The sequence below is a fragment of the Gavia stellata genome, chromosome 13 (genome assembly GCF_030936135.1).
Source record: "Gavia stellata isolate bGavSte3 chromosome 13, bGavSte3.hap2, whole genome shotgun sequence".
In the NCBI taxonomy this organism is placed as follows: Eukaryota; Metazoa; Chordata; class Aves; order Gaviiformes; family Gaviidae; genus Gavia; species Gavia stellata.
This window is the reverse complement of record NC_082606.1, coordinates 24,138,250-24,161,216: the sequence shown is the minus strand read 5'-3', so window position 1 is coordinate 24,161,216 and position 22,967 is coordinate 24,138,250. Positions and strand designations below refer to the sequence as shown.

The 22,967-nt window shown below is 37.2% G+C and overlaps 1 protein-coding gene across 1 annotated transcript in view; it reads left to right on the top strand.

Moving 5' to 3' along the window:
* CTDSPL2 (CTD small phosphatase like 2) overlaps positions 1 to 22,436 on the top strand; it is a 44,764-nt gene extending 22,328 nt beyond the window's left edge. The window contains exons 3-13 of the mRNA XM_059823804.1: positions 3,321 to 3,459; positions 5,610 to 5,759; positions 6,241 to 6,456; positions 7,539 to 7,617; positions 7,893 to 8,004; positions 8,865 to 8,951; positions 16,153 to 16,215; positions 16,311 to 16,390; positions 18,715 to 18,841; positions 19,710 to 19,805; positions 20,320 to 22,436. Of these exons, the coding sequence (XP_059679787.1) occupies positions 3,321 to 3,459; positions 5,610 to 5,759; positions 6,241 to 6,456; positions 7,539 to 7,617; positions 7,893 to 8,004; positions 8,865 to 8,951; positions 16,153 to 16,215; positions 16,311 to 16,390; positions 18,715 to 18,841; positions 19,710 to 19,805; positions 20,320 to 20,385 (1,215 nt within the window). The 3' untranslated portion in view covers positions 20,386 to 22,436. The remainder of the gene's footprint in view (positions 1 to 3,320; positions 3,460 to 5,609; positions 5,760 to 6,240; positions 6,457 to 7,538; positions 7,618 to 7,892; positions 8,005 to 8,864; positions 8,952 to 16,152; positions 16,216 to 16,310; positions 16,391 to 18,714; positions 18,842 to 19,709; positions 19,806 to 20,319) is intronic.
* Positions 22,437 to 22,967: the final 531 nt, after the last annotated feature.

The window sequence follows — 22,967 nt, the reverse complement described above, 5'->3', positions numbered from 1 at the left end:
GGTGTCCCTGCCCATGGCAGGGGGGTTGGAACTAGGTGATCTTTAAGGTCACTTCCAACCTAAACCACTCTATGATTCTGTGATGATATATGTTACTTTGATAGGCTGAATGTAACCTTGCAATTGTCTCAAAAACCTGTGTTTTTTTCTGTAAGGGGAGGCCAGTTAAAAAAACTTCATTCAGTCCCAGCAGTCCAGATATTGACATTATGTAGCATTAGATTTTGAAGAAGAGTAGCCAAGAAGTCATAACTAAATTAAAATTTATCCCAGATTAACTATATGATAAATAAAAATATGATATAAATTCAGAAGTATTTTCTGGGTTTTGAACTAAGTGTTGAAACCATAATTTTGTAACAAGCTGAAATTGAAATAATTTTAATTAAAATAACAATATATTCTTAAATTGTCAAAAATATAGTGAAATATAATATTTCGTGGCATGTGTTAATTACCTATCATGGAAACATTGTTGTACTGACAAAGAAATATTTCAGAAAAAACAAATTATTGAATCTGCTTACATTTTGTTTTTCATTAAACTGGAACAATTAATTCAGCATCTACATTGTAGCTCAGTAGTGCAACATTTTGGCTGCAAAACCACTGCAACAAAATGCTGAAATCTAAGCAAAACATTTTACATTGGAATTTTAAGATAAGGAAAATATGTCTGGTTTTCCTTTCCTTTGTCTCTTTAAGGTTTTGTTAACTTTCTCTCTTCCCCTCTTCTATTTCTCTCCCAAATCTCTGGATTACATTTTATTCTTTTTTTTTCTTGACAGGTTTTTTAACATAAAATGTCCACATTTTTCTCCTGTTTCCTTTCATGTCCTGTCCTGTGCCTGTAGCAGGACTTGGAGTGGTTCCAGTGGCGTTAGCATGGCATGATACTGATACTGCCGGGCTATCTTCCAAAGCGCTGATGACTTAACAAAGTAGTCTTGTGGCTGCCATGGCAACGTTATAACTCTTTGAGATAGTGTATGTGTACAACTTGCATAGTACTTCGTTTATGGGTATGCTAAAATCTGAATCCCCACTCGGGTTACATGGATTTACGGCAATAAGTGTCTTCATAACAAGTATATCTTGACAATTTTGATCGTAGTCGTAGGTCATTTATCTGGTATTGTAAAGACGTCTTATTAGAAATACTCTTTAAACAAACAAAACCTGAAAAAACCTTATAGCTCTTTATTTAGAGAAGCGAGAGACTAAAATGTGGCTCTTCGAATGTGGATGGTGATAGGTCTGATCTTGAGGTCTTTTGCGAATTCACAGCCCCCGCGCAAGTCAGCAATAGTATGGAGTGCGCAACGGTATTTGACATTTACAAAATGACAAATCTGATACACCAGGAAAACTGACACACGTATGCGTACAGGAAGTACTGTTAAAATTTTTAAATGTTAACATCGGAAATATTGTAGAACTTGCGGGTGCAAGCTCCTCTAAACTTGTTCAATTTGGGGGGTTCTGTCAGAAATCGCATTCACTTTGAATGTGTTGTCATTACTTCTAGTCTCACTTTAGGCCATTCCTTAATACGTACATGGTTTTCGAAAACAACCTAAAAGCAAACAAAATGTTTATGTCAGTGTGATGCTGCCGTGTTTCTTATGGCACAACTATTGATAATAATAGGTAATACTGAATTGAATAGATTGTAGAATTCAAATAGATTGTTACATAAATACATATAATAGGTATATTTAATTCTATATCTGTGCAATAAAATTTTCAGTGTATAAACCAAGTAGCACAATAACATTATATCTAGTTCCACCTTTGAATTCTATTAACTAGCACAACATGGGCACAGCAGTGTGAGCTTTCCCACCACGTCATGATAGCTCCTCTTCTGGGGGGTGAAAGGAGTCTCCAGATGTCATGAATTCTTTATGCCTCGGCTGATACCATCAGCCGGATTTCCTGCTTCCACTACTTGTTTTCCATAAAGCAGAATGAGAGCACAACTCATTTTGTGAAGGCCGATGGATAGCTTTTAGAAGTTAGTTAATTTCTCCCATTTTTCCTCCGGTGTTGAACATTTGAAGAAATGACCTAGAAGATGAGATGCCTTACTGTTCTTTTATCAGTTCAGTGAGCCATCCCTTTTCTCTCATTATATGGATTTATGGTACATACAATGTGATTAATTCTAAGTGGTAGTAATTAGATTGTTCTCACCAAGGTTGTTGGTCAAGGGTATTGCCAGTAGGAAGCTTTTGGGATCAGTGGTGTTCACTTGTTTTCTGATATGGATGTCAATACATTTCCATGTTTGTTAGTATTTCTTTTAGCTACTGTGCTGTTAGCATGGGCTTTAGATTAATTTTTCTAAAAAATCTATTTACTTTTTTTTTTTTTTTTTTTTTTTGGAGCACGCAAACCATTTTTCTCTTTTCTTTTTAAAGATGTGAAACTGCTGCTCCAGAAAGGTAATATTGTGATTCTAAAGTTGAAATTTTAATTAACTTTGATATGGTCTGTGGCCTTGTTACTTATTTTGATACTCAATTTGTTTTGCATTGTCTCACACCTTACATTTCAGTGTACTCTGTATGTCATGCTTTAGATTTCAGATTGCCATTTTATCAAGTTGTAGTAGGTGCTTTGGGGAAAAAGGGGACGAAACCTGTCTTAAACACGTGTGCCTACACATGTATTCGTGCACAGAAAACATGCAAAAATATTTGGTTCTGTATCATTCATGTAAGTGCCCCAGGGAAGAACAGTCATTTACTTAAAGGGAAGAAGAATCATTGGGTCATAACCCTTGCTTACAACATCTTTAACAGCTAAGTTTTGCCATGTACTAGCTGATACGGATTGAATAGCAGCGAGTTATATACTTGTATACAATTTAGCAAGCCACTTTATGTAGGGAGCATGGTGGAGAATTTCATATTGGATATTGTTGTGCAGTTTACTTCCTGTGTATTTAAGAGGCAGAGAAATCAAGTTTCAGATAATTTTAGTTGCCTTGTCTCTACATTTCCCCAACTCCCTAGCACTTTATTTATAACTTGGCTCTCCAGTGAAATAGTGCTTAAAGCCAGTTTTTCTGCTACAGAAGTTCCAAGTACAGTTTTCTTGCCCGATACTTTGCTATTTACCTTGAGCTGTGTCAGTTTAAATGAGTTTAAAATTCCAGCTGGCCAGATAGATGTTGCATTTTCTGCATCTGGAAGTGGAACAATAAATGGATCTTTGTGAAACTTTCTCTAACAGCTAGCATTTTCTGGTAGTGTTCAGTGGAGAAAAAAGGCACGATTCAGTATGTTTCTTTTTTCCCCCTTTTCTATTTTAAGGAAGAAAGAGAAAATCCTGCAAAAAGAAGTAGAATTGAACGGGATATAGATAACAACTTGATTACATCCACACCTCAAACAGGAGAAAAGCCTAATAAACAGATCTCTCGAGTACGACGGAAAAGTCAAATGAATGGAGGTTTGTAAATATTCTGATTGTGTGTTGTTGCAGTTGAATGGTGATTCAGTAGTCTTCCAGCTGTTAACTAATACAAGACATTTCTTCAGTGGTGGAGGTTATTAAGGGTTTTGTGACTGACTTCAGTGAGAGCAAGGCTGAGCTAATAGTAGCAAAATAAGATTTATAAGACTGTAAGCACAATTACATTACTTCTCAGACACATCCATAGTATCTTTGTAAGAACAATTTGGATATGTGATCGTGACCAGCTATTTTGGAACTAATTTAACTTCTTTTAAAAAAATTGTTATTCTGAAAAGCCAGTGATAATTGTTTGATTTAGTTCTTCTCCCATTTTCTTACAAAAAAAGTGAAATATGACTTCCCAACTCATGACCTTTATGGAAGTAACCAGGTGTCCTTAGATATTGAAAGCAGTTGTCAAACACATAGACGGGTTTCTGTCATAGAATCATAGGAAAATTTAGATTGGAAGGGGCCTCTGAAGGTCACCTGGGCCGGTTCCCCCCGCTCCCCTCACAGCAATGTTGATCCAGCTTAAAGCGAGATCTAGCTTTGGAGTTTGATCAGGCTGCTCAGAGCCTGGTCCAGTCAAGTTTTGAATATCTCTAAGGATGGAGATTCCACAACCCTGTTTGTTCCCTGTGCAAATTGTTTTTTTTTTAATATATCTAAAATGACATGATAAAATGGTCAATGGTATTTAAAGTATCAGCTGTAGTTCCAAGTCTGACTTTAAAAAAAAACATTTTTTAGACTTCTTTTCTAAGGAAACAAGATTTAATGTGATTGCGCTGCCTGTCAGTGTTCCTTCGTTCTCCATTCCCCCAGTAACTTGGGAATCCATTGTCTGGTTTCTGCCAAGTTTGTCAGCAAGGCAGAGGTCTCAAAGATGTTATAGTCCAACAAGGTTTGCAAAATCGGTAGCTAAGTAGAGGATAGAGCTCCAGATGACTGACTTCGGTGATGGAAAGGTTACAATGTGGGAGAACTCCTTGTTTGGTTGTTGTCAGATGTCTGTGTAACATGGCTTTAGGAGAAACCCCTTTTCCAATACTTGCTGCTGTTAATTAAGGGTTTTTCCCTCCTGGAGAGATAATGGATATGCACCCACTTAGAGTGCGATGCATGCAGACAGTGCTCAAAGATGAAAGAGAAACTATTGACTTAAATAAAGTGTGTTCCGAGATACGCACATAGGGCACACTGGGCCCATGTTACTCTTACAGCAGTATGAAGTTCTTAGGTAAAATATTCCACATTAGTGAAGGCACCGAGCTGCAGCTGGCACACCCTGCGTTTTATATAGAAACGATGGGAAGTGTGAAGTACTTGTGCAGCTCCATCACGCTCAGCTGACAAAAAGGTTCTCAGCTCATGTGCACAAAATACATTTGCTTCCTTCCATATGGACAGACGTCTCAAAGACTTGTTACTGTGAAGTAAATAACTTCTCTTTCATTTCAGTCTCAGAACTGTGTCTTGGATCTCAGCCATGAGACAGCAATTTTTAGTTCTAGGATGTATTTTACTGTACACGCACATTTATAGAAAACCTTAATTGTTATGTGTTATGTTTTGTAATGGGAAGATTTTTTAGTTCTATGTCCTTTGTTATCTGTGATAACAACTAAAAATTACTTTATTTCATAATTGTATTTATGCATATATGTGGAGAATAATAAACTACGGACTTGATCTTGTGAAGTTTGGAGGTTCAGCCACTGGAGTTCCATTGACCCTTTCTCTTGTTTCCATCTAGTGGAGTCCCACTGATACTGACATCTATCTGTTGTGAAAGCTGCGCAGCACCTTAAACTCTGTCTTCCATCATCAAGCCCGTTTAAAGGATTTAAGCTTCTATTATTTGTTAATTTATAGCATACTTTGTAGAAACAATGAGTGCTTCCTAATTTGTAGTGTTAAACTTAAGATGGTGTTGAAAATTGCCATATTGTTTTTATGTTGATACTAAATTGCTAGCTTTTTTTTTTTCAATTAAATACTTAAGCTAATTTTGTTGTCGACCAAGTTGAACCATGAGCAAGAGGGATCTTTCCTATAGTGAAAATAATAACAATAAAAGAGAGGATGTAACTGTTAAGAAGAGAAGCATGGTATTATACTTCATAACTTTTCTTTTACAGAAGCTGGAAGTTACGAAATGACAAACCAACATGTAAAGCAAAATGGAAAATTAGAAGATAATCCTGCCACTGGCAGTCCCCCACGAACTACATTACTGGGAACCATATTTTCTCCTGTTTTCAATTTTTTTTCACCAGCAAATAAAAATGGTGAGTGTTATTGAAAAAGCCAGTAGTGTTAAAGCTAAGAATGATAGATTTTTTTTTAAGAAAAAGCTGTTTTGAGCAGCAATACACTTTTCATTCTGATTTACAGACCAAGAGTTACTACTACCAGATAAAAGGTCTCCTTAATTCTTAGAAGGTTGATCATTAATAAAAGAAGGAATAAATTTATATGCTTTAGAACATTTCTTTCATAGGTGTAAGTATCTAGCAGTGTGCCTTCTATTAAAAAAAAAAAAAAAAAAAAGGGAAGAAGAAAAAAAAGGGTATTAAGTTCCTTGTCCCAAATGGACAAGGCATTTGTCATGGTCTTCATTTTGGTTCTTATTTTCATAACGTGAATCAAATGCAGCCATCTTCAATTATTCGGAAACTTTTTTTGTGTGGCTAATAATGACAATCAGTATTCTGATAGGTAACTCACCTTAAAGATAATGACTATGAGTGTACTGAAATCTTAATTCAGGAACATCAGGATCAGATTCTCCAGGACAAGCTGTTGAAGCTGAAGAAATAGTCAAACAGCTTGATATGGAACAGGTAGATGAGATTACTACAAGTACTGCAACATCAACCAACGGAGCAGCTTACACTAGCCAAGCAGTGCAGGTCAGATCTACTGTCAACAATGGTTTGGAAGAGGTGGAGGAAACAAATGACCGTGACCTGCCACCACTTACAGGTAAGAAATGTGTACTTGCCTTGGACACCAGTATTGAAGCTGTATGTAATTTATACTCTTACAGAAATCCTAACACCTGCATTTTATATAAATTAATATTTCACTTTTGCTTAGGGCATGCAAACAGTATTAATATTGATTTTTATGTTTAACAGACAAATCTCTTTTATGCACTAAAGACCCAGTTTTGGCGAGTCTCATCTATTCCCGATATAACTCAGTTGACCTCATAGCATTTCTTCAAATGAAAACAAAGTTTCCAGAAGAAAGGCATTTTTATTAATATTGAGCCCTCCCCACCCCCCTCCATTGAAAATGCACACCCTAAACTTGCTGATCACAAAAGAGAAATTTGCAACATTTTGATATCTTATATTAGAACAACATGGTGAGGTGAATGAGGAACGTACAGATCCTACATTAATTTTCCACATTTCCTTCAAAAGACTCATCATACATCTTTTTTGACAAAAATTGTATCCATAAAATTCAGCTTGTCCTCTTTGTGGATGCCCAGCATCAAATTCTTAACAGTTACCTAAATCCTCCCGAGACCCTCAAAACGTTGGTAGTTAAGTAGTACTGAGGTTTTTGAGAACTCCTTTCAAGGAAGTGAGTGTAACCTCTAAACAGAGGGGCTGATCTGTGATCCGCAGCTCCAGCCCCGGTTTGGACCTGGTCTGTCAGAAGAGCCCCTTGGACACGAGGTGAGAGCGAGCCGCAGACTGGAAGAGTTGCGCTCGCTTCTTAGGCTGGAATGTGCATCCGGGTAGCTCGCATCATCAGAGTTGTATGGAGGCCTCGCTGTGTCATACGGCACTTCCAGTTTGGCCAGGTCGTGCAGGTCTGTAGCGTGACGTGACGTCAGGCTCTCGGGTAGCTTCCCGAGGAGCTCTGCAGGCTATTTCAGATGAGACATGGGGACTGAGAGAGTGGGGCTGAAGGGAGATTGTTTTTTCACTGTTATTTGAGGCACTCCTGTATCAAGTGCAAATTTTCACTTTTAAAAACTGCACTAATAAGACTAGCTCTTGTGGTTTTTTGTTTTATTTTTTGTTTTGGTCATTTTCGTTGAATTTTAGCACCAGTATCTCCAGACAGTGGCTACTCATCAGCTCATGCAGAAGCCACCTATGAAGAAGACTGGGAAGTCTTTGATCCGTAAGTGCTAATGTTTGTACTGAAAATACTAAATTGATCATTTGGGGTATTGGATTAAGACAGTTTCTTTTTCTAGCTGGACCCTTTTTATATTATGGTAATGAATTCCAAAAGCTCTTAACTTAAAAAATAAGTGTATATTGATGTGGGGGTTTTCAATTTAAAATACTTATTTCTTGTGCAGCCTTAAATATTTGAAATACTAAGTTGGGCTACAACATTGCCAGTTAAATAACGTATATGCATTTCTACAGCAAAATCTGTATTCTTTTCAGATATTATTTCATCAAACATGTTCCACCACTAACAGAAGAACAACTTAACAGGAAGCCAGCTCTTCCACTGAAAACAAGAAGCACACCAGAATTCTCATTAGTTCTAGACTTGGTAAATATCTTTATAAACACATACCAAAAGCAGGCGATCTGTAGCATTTAATTTATTTTGTTTGTTGCTGAAATTAGTAATGTTTGCTTTAAACAAAAAGGCTTTGTTGAATGTTACACAATTTTTAGTATTTTTAGTTATAGTCTGCATTAAAAAAAAATCAATAGTGGCAAGAATAGAATGCTTGCTGTATTTGTTGAATACTTAACATCCTGTTAAAAAAAAAAAAGGCATTCCGATTTTTATCGTCTCAAACAAAGAGTTATTTGTCCCCATAAAGCTTTCCTAAATCCAATGTGGAAAAAAGTGAGATGTAAGAAATAGGAAAATTCAGCTTCATAAGTCTTGCATCAAGATTGATCAAGAATGAATCTTTTGATTCTTAGAACATTCTTATTCTTAGAGGGCACAAACCCGCTTTTTAAAATATTCATAGAAAATATATTTGTCTTTATAATAATTTCTTTTAGTCTGTCTGTTTTGAAAGTTGTTTCAGACCCTGTTAACGATGTCAGGAACATTATTTTGTCATGAACGATATCAGCTAGCATGTCCTCTAGTGGTCGTATGAATGGATAGACTATTCAAATTGACAGATGCAGTTTGGAACTGAATGACAGGATAGCTTACAAAATTAAAATATCTTCTCATAATTATGCCCCTAGCACACAATTCTAAGTGGAAAACTGCAAGAATAATGAAATGTATAATTCATTCTAAGAATTCTTCTTCGATCTTGACAGCACTTGCACAAAAATAAACTTACCTTAAAATAAGCATAAAAATCCAGAAAACGAATTCTGTTTTCAGCATTCTTTTCACAACCTCTCTTTTATACCATCTTCTATTGTTTTTAATAGGATGAAACATTAGTGCACTGTAGTCTAAATGAATTAGAAGATGCTGCACTCACTTTTCCAGTTCTTTTTCAAGATGTCATTTACCAGGTAATTAGTGTGCATAAAAAAATATATACCTTTTTATTTTGTTCAACATGTGAATTCTTGCTGTGTGTATTTGTTACCATCTTGTTTAAAGAGAGAGAAGTAACTATCTGGCATTTAACAACTGTCTGGGTTATAAACTGCGGGCGTCAAATTTTGCGAGGTGGATTCTTTCTCTGTGAGAAACCCTGTGGAGCACTGTTCATTGCCGCCACAGCGTGGTAATGTCGGTCACTGATTCCAGCTGTAAACGTTCGTTGCTGCGAGCGCGCGAAGGATCTTTGCAGCAGCAATCTTCGGCAGCAGCCTTTCTCCTTGCCGGCAGGTGGAGGCAGGAACACCGGCAGTTTAGCCGGTATCGTCTCCCAGGTACAGCTTCTCACGGACTGTTAACTTCCTTCCCTTCGTAGGGAAAACCAGTCCACATTGCTCGATCGTTTCTTTCTACACAGAAGACTTCTTCAGAGCCTGACATTAACTAGCTTCCGCCTCGGTCGTTAGTGTTGCTGTAGACTTTGCCAGTGCCAGTTCTACCTCTTTACTCCCAGAGAGAGTCTGCGGGGTACTTAGAGTGATTTTTGATTGTCTTGTGGAGACTGCTAGACTTAGGTTTTTGTTCTGCTTTGGGAGGCGTTGTTAGTTGTGTGTGTTTTACATGGACGTACCACAGAGGAACAAGCATGGGAAGGAGGAACTCTCTTCCAGCAACTACCAAAGATGCTGCACTGACCCAGGCTGTTGTTCTCAGGTCCTTTTGTGTGATGTACCTGGGAGTAGCAACAGCTTCCCCACCATGTAGTTCGCACGATATTGGACCCCACTGTAGTATCTTTGGAGAGTGAGCCAGTCATCAGGCACCTTAAAAGGATACTTGTCCAGGTATTTTTCCTGATTTTAAAAATGTTTTTCTTCGCTGTTTCATATTAAAACCCTTGGAATCTGAAAAGCTGAAATAATTTTTGAACATGGGTTTATCTTACCTCTTATTTGGTGACGGCCATGCACAGTTTCCTCCAGGCTGAACTCAGAATGAGCCTTAGAATTAGTTCTTTGGACGTTCTTGACACTGCTAACAGAATCAGGAAGACTAAAGCTTCATTCTTTTCCTTCCTTCTCTTAAGAGATCTTAGTATGATTTGAGTATTTTCTGTCTATAACTGTGGTCCTTTGGGTGGTTGTATGTTTATGCTGAGATCTAACCAGGATTTTGCCTTTAGGAAATGGAAGTTAATGGAAAGAGTGACTTACAGTATTTCTAAAGCTTTATTTCACGGCATCGTACACAAGGCTGTATAGCCCTTGATACAGCACAGGTACTATGTGGGTCCTGGACAAGTTTTCTCTTAGTTCTCTAGAGTCTGGCCTGGATTTGCCATGGAACAATAGCTTCTTGCAGCCTTGAGAGAGTCGGCCACTGTCTTTGAGCACACTCTCCTGATCACTATACCCTGTTTTGCTGGTTTTACATCACAGTACACACTGACAAAACAGTCACCTCTTGCTAAGTAACAGGTAATAAGCAAGACACCTATTTTAAGGATACAATTAAATTCATGTTTAACTAGGGTATAATACGCAAAAAGACAAATAATTTTCTCCCGTGATAAAAGCTGACAATACCCTTCTTAGCATTTTTAGTCAATGATGAGCTATTTATCAGCATTTAAAATGTATTTTTTGGCTTATCAATTTGACCATCACCTCTGGTATAGTCCTGTATTAATTTCACATCTCCATAATTAATTTTGAAAGTCATTTCAGCTGGCAACAGAGAAGCAGACGCTAAGCTGTCTGAGCAAAGTAGAAGTCAGCAAGTTACTATATATAAAGTATTGCGTAATATAACCCACTGAAAACAATGCTAGATGTGAAAGAGACATTTCTGAAGATGTTTTCCATTAGTATCAAAATATGTACCACTTTCATGTAGGTTTTCCAGAAATACTAGGCAATATCTTGGTAATTATTTATTAAGGAAGAGTAGAACCTAGCTAAGCGCTTGTTTTCCTACCGAATATCTTATCTTTCTCACCTTAAGTCTGACTAATACTGACTAATACTAATACAAATGTGAGCCTGGGTTCATAGCATTTCAGTTTTCTTACCCATCTGAAGGCATCAAGCCAGTGCTCTTGCAGTAATAGTGTGATGATAAACCAGGCACTTCTCGAAAAGATGCTCCAGAGCTGGCCTCTGTAGGATGCTACATCTAAGAATCAGATTGACTTGGGTTCTAGAAGGTCTGTTGTAAAATGCAGCTAAACTCCATTGGCCTCTGAGACAAGCACAGGTTTCACGTCCAGGAGCTCAGCTCTGTTGTTGCGTGTTTCAGTGATTGTAAGTGATGGTCTGTTTTTAAAGAAAGGATTCTATAAACATGGGCTTGTTTGCTTATAAGTTGTTTCTCACAACTTACCCAGAGTTATGGAGAAGAGAAGAACTATTCAATGCCTGATTATAGAGCAGTGTTCTGCAAACTTAAAAATTACTGTGTGATTCCAGCACTGACATACAGGTTTTTTTAAACCTTTGGATGAGTCACTTACTGATTTCTGTTTAAAAATAAAAAATGAAAAAATAATCTGTGAAATGGGTACAGTGGGGCTTACTTACATCAGGCTTTTGAGACAATGAATTTGTTTGTGTTTTCTTGGTTGAAAAAATCTCTAAATTATGCCAGTGTTTAAGTTTTGAACTTAGTAAAAATACAGTCTTTGCAAAACTGAAATTTTCTTAAATACTGTATCTGTTAAGTGCTATCTTACATCTGACTGGAAAACAAAAATAAATGTTCAGCTCTTCCACTGTAGACTTTAGACTTTGTACTCTTTGTATTACTTTACATAATAAGACAAGCAGCTTATCTTACGAAGAAATTAATCTTTTTTTTTTTTTTTGGTAAAGAGGTTTTGTTTCTGTTGCTGGCTTCAAGTCCCAGACATGAGATCATCTCACCCTCTTTGCCACTCAAAGGGCACCTTCCGAGCATTAGCAGGCTGTAGTCAAAAGGCAGATGTTTTCACTCAGTTGAAATGCAACTTTACTGATCTATCACAGAGTAATTCCCTTTGATCTTCGTGATCCTTGAAAGATGTTCTGGAACTCCATAGGTCAGTTGTAGGTTATTGAATATAGTGTTACATGTGTTCCATCTTACCGTCACCAGTGACAACTTAAATGCTTTACTTTGTTACTGCAGTGGAATGAGGCAAACAATGCTTGTGAATTCTGTCTCTCCCTTCTCATGAGCTCCACTCTGTCTGTCTCTCAGAAATAACAGAAGAGCCGTCAATCTTTGGATCTGAAAGCCAGGAAGCTTTAGTGTCTCTTGGGCAGCATCTATAAAGAAATCTGGTCTTGGGTTGGGAAGACTTAATTATAGTTCAGTAGAACCTCTAGAATTGCACTTCTGCCCCTTGCAGAGCTGTGGCTGGCTACTGTCAGGCAGTTCTGTCTGGTTATGAGACAGTCTTCGTCTTGAGTCACTTAAGACACGGTCCAGTCGGAAATGAGTCGGGCTTGTTTACCTGGCAAGTCCAGCCCGTTGCAGGCCTAGAGCAAGACCCAGCTCCATGCATCGTGTGTGTCTCGTGCAGTCTGAGCTAAGGCTGTCTGCACGTGCCACCTGTCCCTGCAGCAGACTGCATCAAGGCTATTTCAGGGCAAACTAGGAGCAGTCAGGTTAGCTTGGTATCGGTGTCTGGCGTGCCCTGAGGTCGGCTGGGGTACGTGGATGCGGCTGGGGTACGTGGATGCAGCTGGGCCAGACAGGGGGTCTTGCCGTGCTGCAGAGTGCTCATCTTGGAAGTGCAGTGGATAAGTGCAGCTTCACATGGGCAAGTTAACTAACCTGTCTCTGGTTTTCACTGTGTTAAATGATGTAAAATCATCAGGTATAGAGATATGTTACAGGTATAGTGAAATTCAGTATTGTAATTTCAGGGATTTTGACACTAAGCGGAACACGTCTTTTGTTGGGGTTTTTTAGTGCACGAAAGGAATAATGTTTCCTTCCAATTCCACCTTCAAAGAATTAAAGTCCTATGTATTTTGAACAAGGAAGACATTGAATGACAATTTTGATTTTGCACATTTAGATTTTGTTGCCATTGAAATAGTGGGATGTGATGATCATTTGGGGGGAAAAAAAACCCCCAACAAACAAAAAAGAAAACCACCAAAAAACTTTGAGGGGGCTTTTCATACATGTTACGCATTGATAAGTCACTTTGAAGTAGATGATATCATGGATCTCTGTTGACAAACTTTCAGTCATTAAAAATGGTGAAAATTATTATTAGACTTCTATCTATATTTTCAAAAATTATCTTTCATGTTAGATCCGCTCATCAGAGCGATGGATGCGTTTTGTTGGTTACTTAATTCTTCTACTTTGGTTACCCGGAGTTCTGTGTCTGATCATCGTAGCTGGGTGTAAGGATGTGGTTGCCTTATGTTGTGCCAGAGTGTCACAAACCAGTAAAAACAGAGCAGTGAATCTGCCATCGACGTCATTGTTAAATTATATGTGTGTGTGTATAAGCTGTGATTAGAAATATGTATTCTACAAAGAAATTATTTTCCCTGGATTTCTTGTTTGCATTCACCTGTGAACTTCTTAGAGAAAGATTGATATTAAAATAGATATTATATTAAGACAGATACACACTTATAACTGTGTAGCAGTAATCTAAAGTAGAAAACATTACAAAGATGCTGCAATTATCCACAGGCTAAACAAACTAAAAAATAAACCGGAAAGAGTGTGCACTCGTGAGGAACCCAAGCAGCCATAACCGTTCTCTGATCCAATTGAATGAATTTAAAAATTCTTTTAACTGGCCATTGTGACCAATATAACTCAATCCAGATTTAAAAGGAGCAATAAATTACATAGAAAATGGTTTTACTTATATTACATAGACAGATACCTTAGCTTACGGCTTCGGTTGCCAGGAGAGTTTGTAGAAGAGATGCTGAAGAGACTGTTTCTGAAATGACATCTGTGTTTCTTCCATAAGAGAGAATAGGCTTGTTAATTTGAAATCAAGCTCTTGAAGAAACCTAAGAAATATCATCCTCTTTACCTACCGTTACTAGCAACTGTTATCTTGTGTGCAGTGAAAACATTAATATCCTTTCTGTGACTGACTATTTAGTTTTGAAGAGAAAGATTTAGGTCACAATAAAGTAAATATTTGCTCAGGAAAAATGACATGAACAGAATAATCCTTTTGGCATTTGCAAAGAAAAACTTACCTTCCCTTAAACTCTGGGTTACAACTAGGGAGGTTGCTGGCTGCAGGATGTGCTTGCTAGATACAGAGCAAACGTTCAGAGTGAACAATTTGCACCGAATTTACAGTCATGGACAACTTGAGTGTTATTTAGCATCTGGTCACCTGGAGACTCTGAGTTAATTCTTTGCATTTGTTCTTGTGGTAAGGTAAACACGTCATCTAACCTTTGAGCAAAACTTCACTACCTTATTATGGCAAGATGAGGCGTCACTTTCACAAAGATTTCATGTCAGCAGACTGGTGTGAAGACACACTTGTCAACTCTGTATTTAGGAAGTCGTCTTTTCAGAAGTTTTCTCGGCTAAATGCAGCCCGGAAGCCTGTTAAGCACAGGCTGCGGTCTCTCCAAACCATTCTTGGTAGCCGATTTGAGGGATACTGTTTTACTGCCTCCAAATGTGGGTCTGCCAGAATGAGAAGGGAGGCAGACATTGTCTGCACAGACAACGGGTGTATCTTCACATGCCAGAAGCAGAGGTCCTGTTACCAGTCGTGGTAGGATTGTCTGCTCTTGATGATTGCTCCTCGCGTAGAAAAAGAACAAAAACTTAAGTGTTACTGTAGTAACTGGTCACTCTGCAAACTTCAGTCAGAACTTTAGACACTTTAAGAAAGAAAGAAATAAAAGCCTTACCAAATTTTAAGCTAAATAATGAAATTCACATTGGTTTAGAGATACGTGCTTCCTTTAAGGGACTAAGATCTATTGCAGCATGTGCTAACAATATGAAATTTTGTATTCACTTAAACTATTCCCCTTTTCTAGCCCTCTGGTCACTTGGTTGTGTCCACTTATAAATTTGATACAGTTCGGTTCAAGTAATGCAAATCCTTTCTGGAGATTTACTGTGATTTGAAGGTAAATTTAAGCCCGTTCCTAACTGGCTGTTAAAAAAAATTGATAAAGCTGAAATTACCTCAGCTGAAATTAAAAGAAGTTCAGTACACTCCCTTCTCTTTCTGGATATTTTAGTAACTCTTTCCTCAAAACTGTAACTCTATATGTGGGCAATCTCTGAACCAAAAAGAAAGGTAAGCAGAGCATAAGGCTGTCATTTTCACCCCTTAGCGTGTGTCGTCACTGTTGGTTGAGGTCAAGTCCAGATCTGTACCAAACACCACACCAGACCATCACTCAAATATCAATTTGTGTGTTGTACCACAGGAATGGAATAGTGCTTGATACGTGCCCTCACATCTGCTGTGGTGTGGGGCCGTTGCCCTGAAGCTTCAGATTTATATAGATGCCTCCATGCGAGCCCAAGTCTTGTATTTTGAGTTAAATCAGAGAGATGCAGAAGTCTCCAAACTTGGTATCTCTTCTTGCGAGTCCGCAACTTTTTACAGGGAATAATTTATGTACGTGTGCAGTTCTGTGCCAGTGGAATTGGAGTTTATGGCAATTTGGAAGCAGCTGAAGCCTTTTTTTTTTTTTTTTCTTTTTTAATCACTTCTGACACCCCCCTATTCAGTGTGTAATTCTTAGTGGAAGAAGGTTATTAAGAAGATTATTTAGTTTATGTGCTGGCACACATTATCTAGTAATTGAACTGATGCTGCCCAGCTGATGAAAGCTGATTCAAAATGTTTAGTCAAAGCAACCAGTTTCATTTTTTCTTTAGAGATTGTCCAACTTTTAATTGAAATAATTTCTAATTCCATGAAATTTTCCAGTAAAATTGTTAAGCCTAATTTTATCATCGTATGCTTTCACTTATAGCTGCTTAGGCTGCAAGCTAATTTAATATTGTTTTAATTGAGTTGTTATTCTGTAGGAGGTTAATACTTGCTGTTTACTTTACTCGTAATGCTCTTTTTGACCTAATCTTTACAAACTGATACTTAGTAGTGAGGTGAATAGCTGATGTGTTTTGAATCCTTAATAAAGTCCATTTCTGCTTCAGGTTTATGTCCGGTTAAGGCCGTTCTTCCGAGAATTCCTGGAACGTATGTCTCAGATTTATGAGGTAAAAACAATTAGACGTTACCTTTGAATTTAATTTTTAAATTATATTCACATACTTCTGTGTAAAATAATTACTTTTTCCCCTTTAATCCATAGATCATTCTTTTTACTGCTTCTAAGAAGGTGTATGCAGACAAGTTATTGAACATACTAGACCCTAAAAAGCAACTGGTCAGGTAAAAATAAAACATTGTGAACATACCTGTTGTAAGCAAACTAACTACTATTTCCTAACAAACGTGGCGAAGAAAGTGATTATGACATGTTCGTTATTGCAGTGTGTCTCACTAAACTGATTCTTTGTGGTTTTGTTTGGTCTAAGAGTGGAAGAAAAGTGAAATGAAGTGGTTGAATTATTGCCTTGGGGATAAGATAAACCCAGGCAGCTTTACATTGCCCTCTGTGGCCAGAAAACGTACCCATTCATCCTCGGTAGCGTGTTAGACTTGCTCACGGACAGTGACCTCTTGGGTATCAAAAATGTGTTTGAGCTGCTTTGGAATATACATTGCGAATAAAGACAATGAACTGAGTGTTAAATGACTTTTAAAGTATTCAAACTTGATGTATTATTGATAAATTATTAATTGTATAGTTATCTTTACAATCAGCATGTTTTTCTTTCTTACTCAATCACAAAATAATTTGTGGGTTGTTTTGGTTTTTTCTGACTACTGAGCTTTGTTTGGAAGTGATTGGCATTTCTCAAGAACAGTTCCTTCAGGCATCAAGAAATGCTGCCGGATGAGATTCTTTCTGTTACTCTCATCTGGAAGGTGGACTGTTATGTGGGAAGTTGAAACCAAAGAGGGGTCTTCTCAGGGGTTCACCCTACATAGGGTGTCCCAAGTAAGGGAAGAAAACAACTGTACTTGATGAGGGTCAGAACTGTATAAATTCCGTACCTGAGACATCATTGGCAGAGCACTTCTCTGCATCATTTTACTGTAATATTCTGCAGTGAAAACTTGATTTTCTTTACACACATAATAAAATTACCATTTGGACTGAGACAGTGGTTGCATCCATTGTTTTCGCTTGGTAGTTGAGGCACATCGTAACTCATTTTCCTTAGGAGCGTAAAGATAAACTGTTCACTAGTTTTCATCGAGGAACAGTCATCTTACTGCTTGTTTTTATGTGGCACACACAACAAAGTCCTAGTTTGGTTTCGGTAAACTTACTTGTTGCTGCGTTTGGAACGGGGAAACAAAAGTAGACTTTCAAAGGCTTTCAATCATTGGAATATCTGAGCCTAGCTGAATCACACAGCCAAACGGGATGTATCAACAAGCAAGATATTTGTACGTACAGAAAATGAGTCTAAGCGTGCATCCGTAGCGTTAAAAATCTTTCTCCAAGAATGTAATACATATGATTCAGGACTGCAGTTTAAACTGTGTTAGGAAGAGGAAAAAGGTAATAAAATATACAGGCAAAGAATATTCTAAGAATTTGCAGAAAGAGTCACGTGATGCATGAATTTAGTTGTGATTCATGTGCCACTGAAAAGCTGACATCAAAGCATGATTAGTTTTGACATTAGCCTAAAGGTAGACTTGTCAGGCACTCCACACGTGTGACTCAGAATCTATATATAAATTCATTCGCTGCCGAGGCATCAGCCTATTTTCCTCCATAGCAACATTAGGAACTCAACCCCTTTATGAAATTAAGCACACTATGTACAGCTTCTGAAAACTTCATTTAAAAATATAAGCAGCCTTAAAGAAACTGCATTGTGATACGGCTGTGTAAAACCCAAAATCTGTCTAGTTTACAGTTTATTTTTAACATGATTACGTTGATGTTCCATGAAATTTCAGTTTTATTCCTGGTATTTTTTAATCTGAGTCCTTTTAGTCTATCCATCCATTTACTATGTATTTCTTCTCTAATAAATTACAAGGGAGTAGACTAATTGGAAAGGAAGAAGTTGATGGAATGTTTTGGCCTCAAGGCTTTTTTCAAGCTCTAATAACTGAAATAGGTTAATTGCAAACAGAGGTAACATGAAAAAGAAAACATTTCTTCTAATACTTTGTGTTCTAGCATGCAGTGGCATAGGGAGGCCGTGTGCTGTAACAGCTGGAACAAAATAAAGGACCCAATAAACTGGCTCCTGTGCAGAACTAATCTCTGATCTTGGGGCCTTGCAAAATCATTTGAGTATTTCAGGTCCCTTTGTCAATCCATCTGCAAAAATGGTTAGAAAGCAAGACCCTGTTGACAAATATTTGTTACATCTGAGTTGAGCTTTTCTGTTTAAATACAACTGCCTGCAGAACTAGGTTAATATAAAATCACCTTAACTAGTAATTTTACCAGTAAAAAGCTCAAAAGCGAATTGAAGAAAAGGGAACAATTCTTTAAAAGGAGCAAAGTGGATCAGAAGAGAAAAAAAACTGGATAACCTTTGGCAAAGTTCACTCTTCTTTTCCCCTGTGCAATGTAGATGATGTAATCTGTCTCATTAATTAGTATTTTACTTTAATCACAGGCATCGACTTTTCCGTGAGCATTGTGTCTGTGTACAAGGAAATTACATAAAGGATTTAAACATTCTTGGTAGAGATCTTTCAAAAACGATCATAATTGACAATTCACCGCAAGCCTTTGCTTATCAGGTAAGGATGCTGCTGTCAGCAGACTTCTCAGCTATGGCAAAAAACTTTCTGAAGGAAGACAGCGAAACACTACATTTTGATTTAACTTACCTAATTTTTGTGCTTAAGTTTGTATTTAGATTTACAAACCAAACTGTAACAAATCACTCGGGTGCGCTTGCTTTTCTCTTATTTTTGTGAAGAGCTGATCGAGTGCAAACTAAGTGACTTGAACACGAACAGACTGTATAACCAGTCAGTTTTATTTCTCGTTCAGCTTTTCTAAAGAAACCACTGATCTGCTCAGTCTGTTGCGTGGAATTTATTGTGGATTTAGTTTTTTAATGCTAGGGAAATGATTAAGAACAAATCGCTGGTTGAATTGCCGCACAGCTGTGAAAATGGCTCATGCTTACATGTTACAAAGTTATACCCTGTGATTTAGGTTTTCCCAGAAGTACGGTATGTCACTATTTCAGTTAGTCTGTTATATAGATAAAGAAGTCCAGAGTGTGATCTCGAACGTCTCAGCAACATTAAAGAAGCAAAACCCCAAAACCCTGTTTGACTTAGCCTCATCTGCACAAACTGCGTACAGCCAGTACACAGTTAGTATCCATGTGCGCTTTAGCATAAAATGTTCTCAAAATACCAACGCTTTTAGAGCTCGTTCTATTTCAGCTTTGATGTGGAAATTTTTGTAGTGATGTATGCAAAGGAAGGAGATATTTTGGAAATTAATTTTAATACAAACTGTAGAGGAAAAATACGTATTAATTAAGTCTAGCTTGGAAACATTTTTCCCCAAAATGCTATTTCACAAGTCGTATTTTTAGATAAATAAACTATAAATCATGTGTTGATGATTTTTATTTTTTCTTTACTTTAGCTTTCAAATGGAATTCCTATAGAAAGCTGGTTCATGGATAAAAATGACAACGAACTCCTAAAATTGATTCCATTTCTGGAGAAACTTGTAGAGCTGGTAAGTGTTTCCTTTATTTGGCCTTCCCCCCTCCCCCAATATGTTAGTTAGCTCTTTTAAGTATTTTCACATATTTTAAGATTTTTTTAGTCGCTGAGATTTAGACTGGTAAAAGTCACATATGTCTTTTTGAAAAGGATACTCTGGGCAGTAAGGACTGCCCAGTAAAAGGCAGAATGTCATTATTTCTAACTGTGCTTTTAATCAAGAAATGGAAAATTGTAACATCATTTACAATGAAATTGAGAATCTGTAGGCATTTAGATTAAATAATGCCTATCGTTGGCTGTGATGCTTGCCTTTATTCTTAAAATGTAAATAAAGTACTCCTAAATTGTTGTGAATGTTACGTAGTTATTTCTGTAAGTCTCTTGTGATTACATATATTCATGGCTTATATTTTGTTATATTAAAATACCGGTGTTAGAAAATGGACCCTGTTCAAATCTGATTTATAGATGTGTTCATTCTCCTAAATCCTGCACCTTTTTTTTTTTTTTCCCCCTTCCCACAGAACGAAGATGTCCGACCTCACATCAGAGACAGATTTCGCTTGCATGACTTGCTACCCCCAGATTAAAGCCTTTTGTCTCATTACTGAAGGGGGAGAAAATGCAGGACCCTTTTGGACTAAAACAAAACATTGCCATTACTGTTGAAATTTTGCATTTTTGTACCCCGTCTTGCTTTTCTTATCTTTGGTGCCCAACAATGATCAAGGGTTACAGAAAGAGACTTTCTATATCGGAGATTGAATACATTCAGTACAATACAGTACAACGCAGTAGGTAGGCTAGAACAGAAAAGTCTTTAGAACTAGTGCAACTCCAATGAAATTTTTTTATGTACAGGACATCTGCAGTTTATAAAGAATTCTGTTTCTGCCACCAGCAGTTTGACCTGTAGAAACACAGGATTTTATGATATAACAGAGATTGAAAATGGACTCTTATTTTCTCTCTGTTCGGTGCTCTAAGTGGGTTTGTAGCCACTTTTCTGTTACTTTTAGGACTCTCATTTCAACAGGAATGGCCAGTAAAAGTTGTTTTATTTTTCCTGTTAAGGTTTATAACCTTTTTACATTTTTGACCTGTATTAGATTAGACTTTCATTATGCATTCCTTTTAGTTGAGGCGCTTCATAGTTTTTCTGGAAATAGCCAAATTTTCTTAGTTTTTTATTAAACAGTTGGATGGCCGTTTTCCTGCTTCGTCTGCCTGCATACTGTATATTTGTTTAAAAATATTCTCTAGTTTTAGTCCATGTAAGTTTCATTTAGAAAGAAAAACCCTGCATTTATATTTTCTTTCTGTAATATTCTACTGTAGTTGAAATCTTTTCAAAAAATCAAGAGACTGGCTAGATAAGAAGAATATAAGAATTACTAATATTCAGAATATTTTAAACCATTGTGATGGCATGTACGCTGGACAGACAATATCTGGCAGTGGCACAAACAACCGATGGACAAGGAATACCTCAGACCATGCTGTGCATGCCAGTCCTGAAAGGAGAACTAGTTTGGTCACCTCTTAGGTTTGACGCAGTTCAGTTACTGCTGCCTTCTGTTTCCTCCGAGATGGAAGTGTTCTGCACAGTGGCTCAGTATTTTAAGATGTTTTGCATGGGCTGACGGTACCTCTGTGACACTCGTCGTTACAATCAGTTCTAAGCTCTGTGTGACAGCCAAGGTACCTGGCAGTAGCTGTGCATCATCCTGTGGTACAGCACACTCCCACGCCAGCGGCGCAGTCCGTCTGCTATCATAGTGGTTTTCTATGCTATATGGAAATAGTCTTTCAGCCTTGGGTCTCTAATGCAGCTGCTACAAGAGGTCGATATTTTTATAACGGTGTGTAATCTCCTTTTCAGGAGGCTTTTTATGGAAGGTATAATTTGTAAAAGTTAGGATGCTTTGCCTCTCGACTGCATTAACGCGCCACAGGCTCAGACTGTTTTTGTGTAAAAGATGTCACAGAACGGCACTTTTTCTAAAGAGAAGTTTGATATTTTGTATGCTTGTTAAGAAAGTACAGTATTGGAAATTAAAGGTGGACAACTGATAATTGAGAAGTATGTCAATTAATTTTTTATGTATATTACCTGTTTACTTGTACAATTTTATTGTACAAATTACATGCAGCTTCATTTTCAAATGAGTCCTTAAAATAAGGAAAATCTTTTTAGGAAAACATTTAATTTTTGTATTTTTGATTTTAAAAGGCATGAGTTATGTCAACTTTTTCCAGTGTATTAATGAAGATTTTAACTTTTCATCAGGTTGAGTGTTTTCTTACTATATTATCTGTTGTGTATGTAGCTAGCACATTGTGTCACTGAACTGTTTAAAGAAAATAGCATGTAGAGCAAGCCTGTTTTGTGGAAAATCCTTATTCATTAAAAAAAAAAATCATCATAGCAGATTTTCTGCAAAAAAGTGAAAACATTTGCAATTCAGAATACTGATTTTTTTTGTATTTAAAGAAAGGTATTTTGCTTGCAGGAAAGAAATACTACAGATTCATTTTAATGAGAATCTTTTAAATGTATTTATCTTTAGGGCATCTGGGCATCTTTACGCTGTTTGTCTTATGTCTTTATTGAAATAAAATGTACATAACATTACCTTTATATATGCTTTTGCGCAGACGTGTGAACCCTGTAACCATCCCCGTTCCTTCCTGGTCTTCTGTCAATAAGATGGTTCTGGAAATACTTACAGATTTTGAAAATGGTCAGCTTGTATTTGAATTGCTACATGGTTTGCCAACCATTTTTTACTTGTTCGTTAAAATGTAAATCTAAATCTGAGATTTTTAATTAGTTTAACAGTGAATCCTTGTTCAATGTGGAATTCTTCCAGATTTCTCCAAGTAACTGACATAATAGAACCACTTCAAAATTCACTAGTCTACCAGAATGAACCGATTTTTGTTGAGTAGTTCATCGCTTTTCTCGGACTGTAAAAAGAGACGATCACCTGTTCCAATAATGTCCTTAAACACGGGGGTCCTATCTTTGGCTTAAACCATTCTAAAAGTGCTTTCTTTAGTTAAGGAAACCAAAGCATACATTGCACTTTACAGCTGTATCTGTGTTGTGATGATCAGATCAGTGAGGGAAATCAAAATGTAAATTGAGGGATTTAGTTCTACATAGATG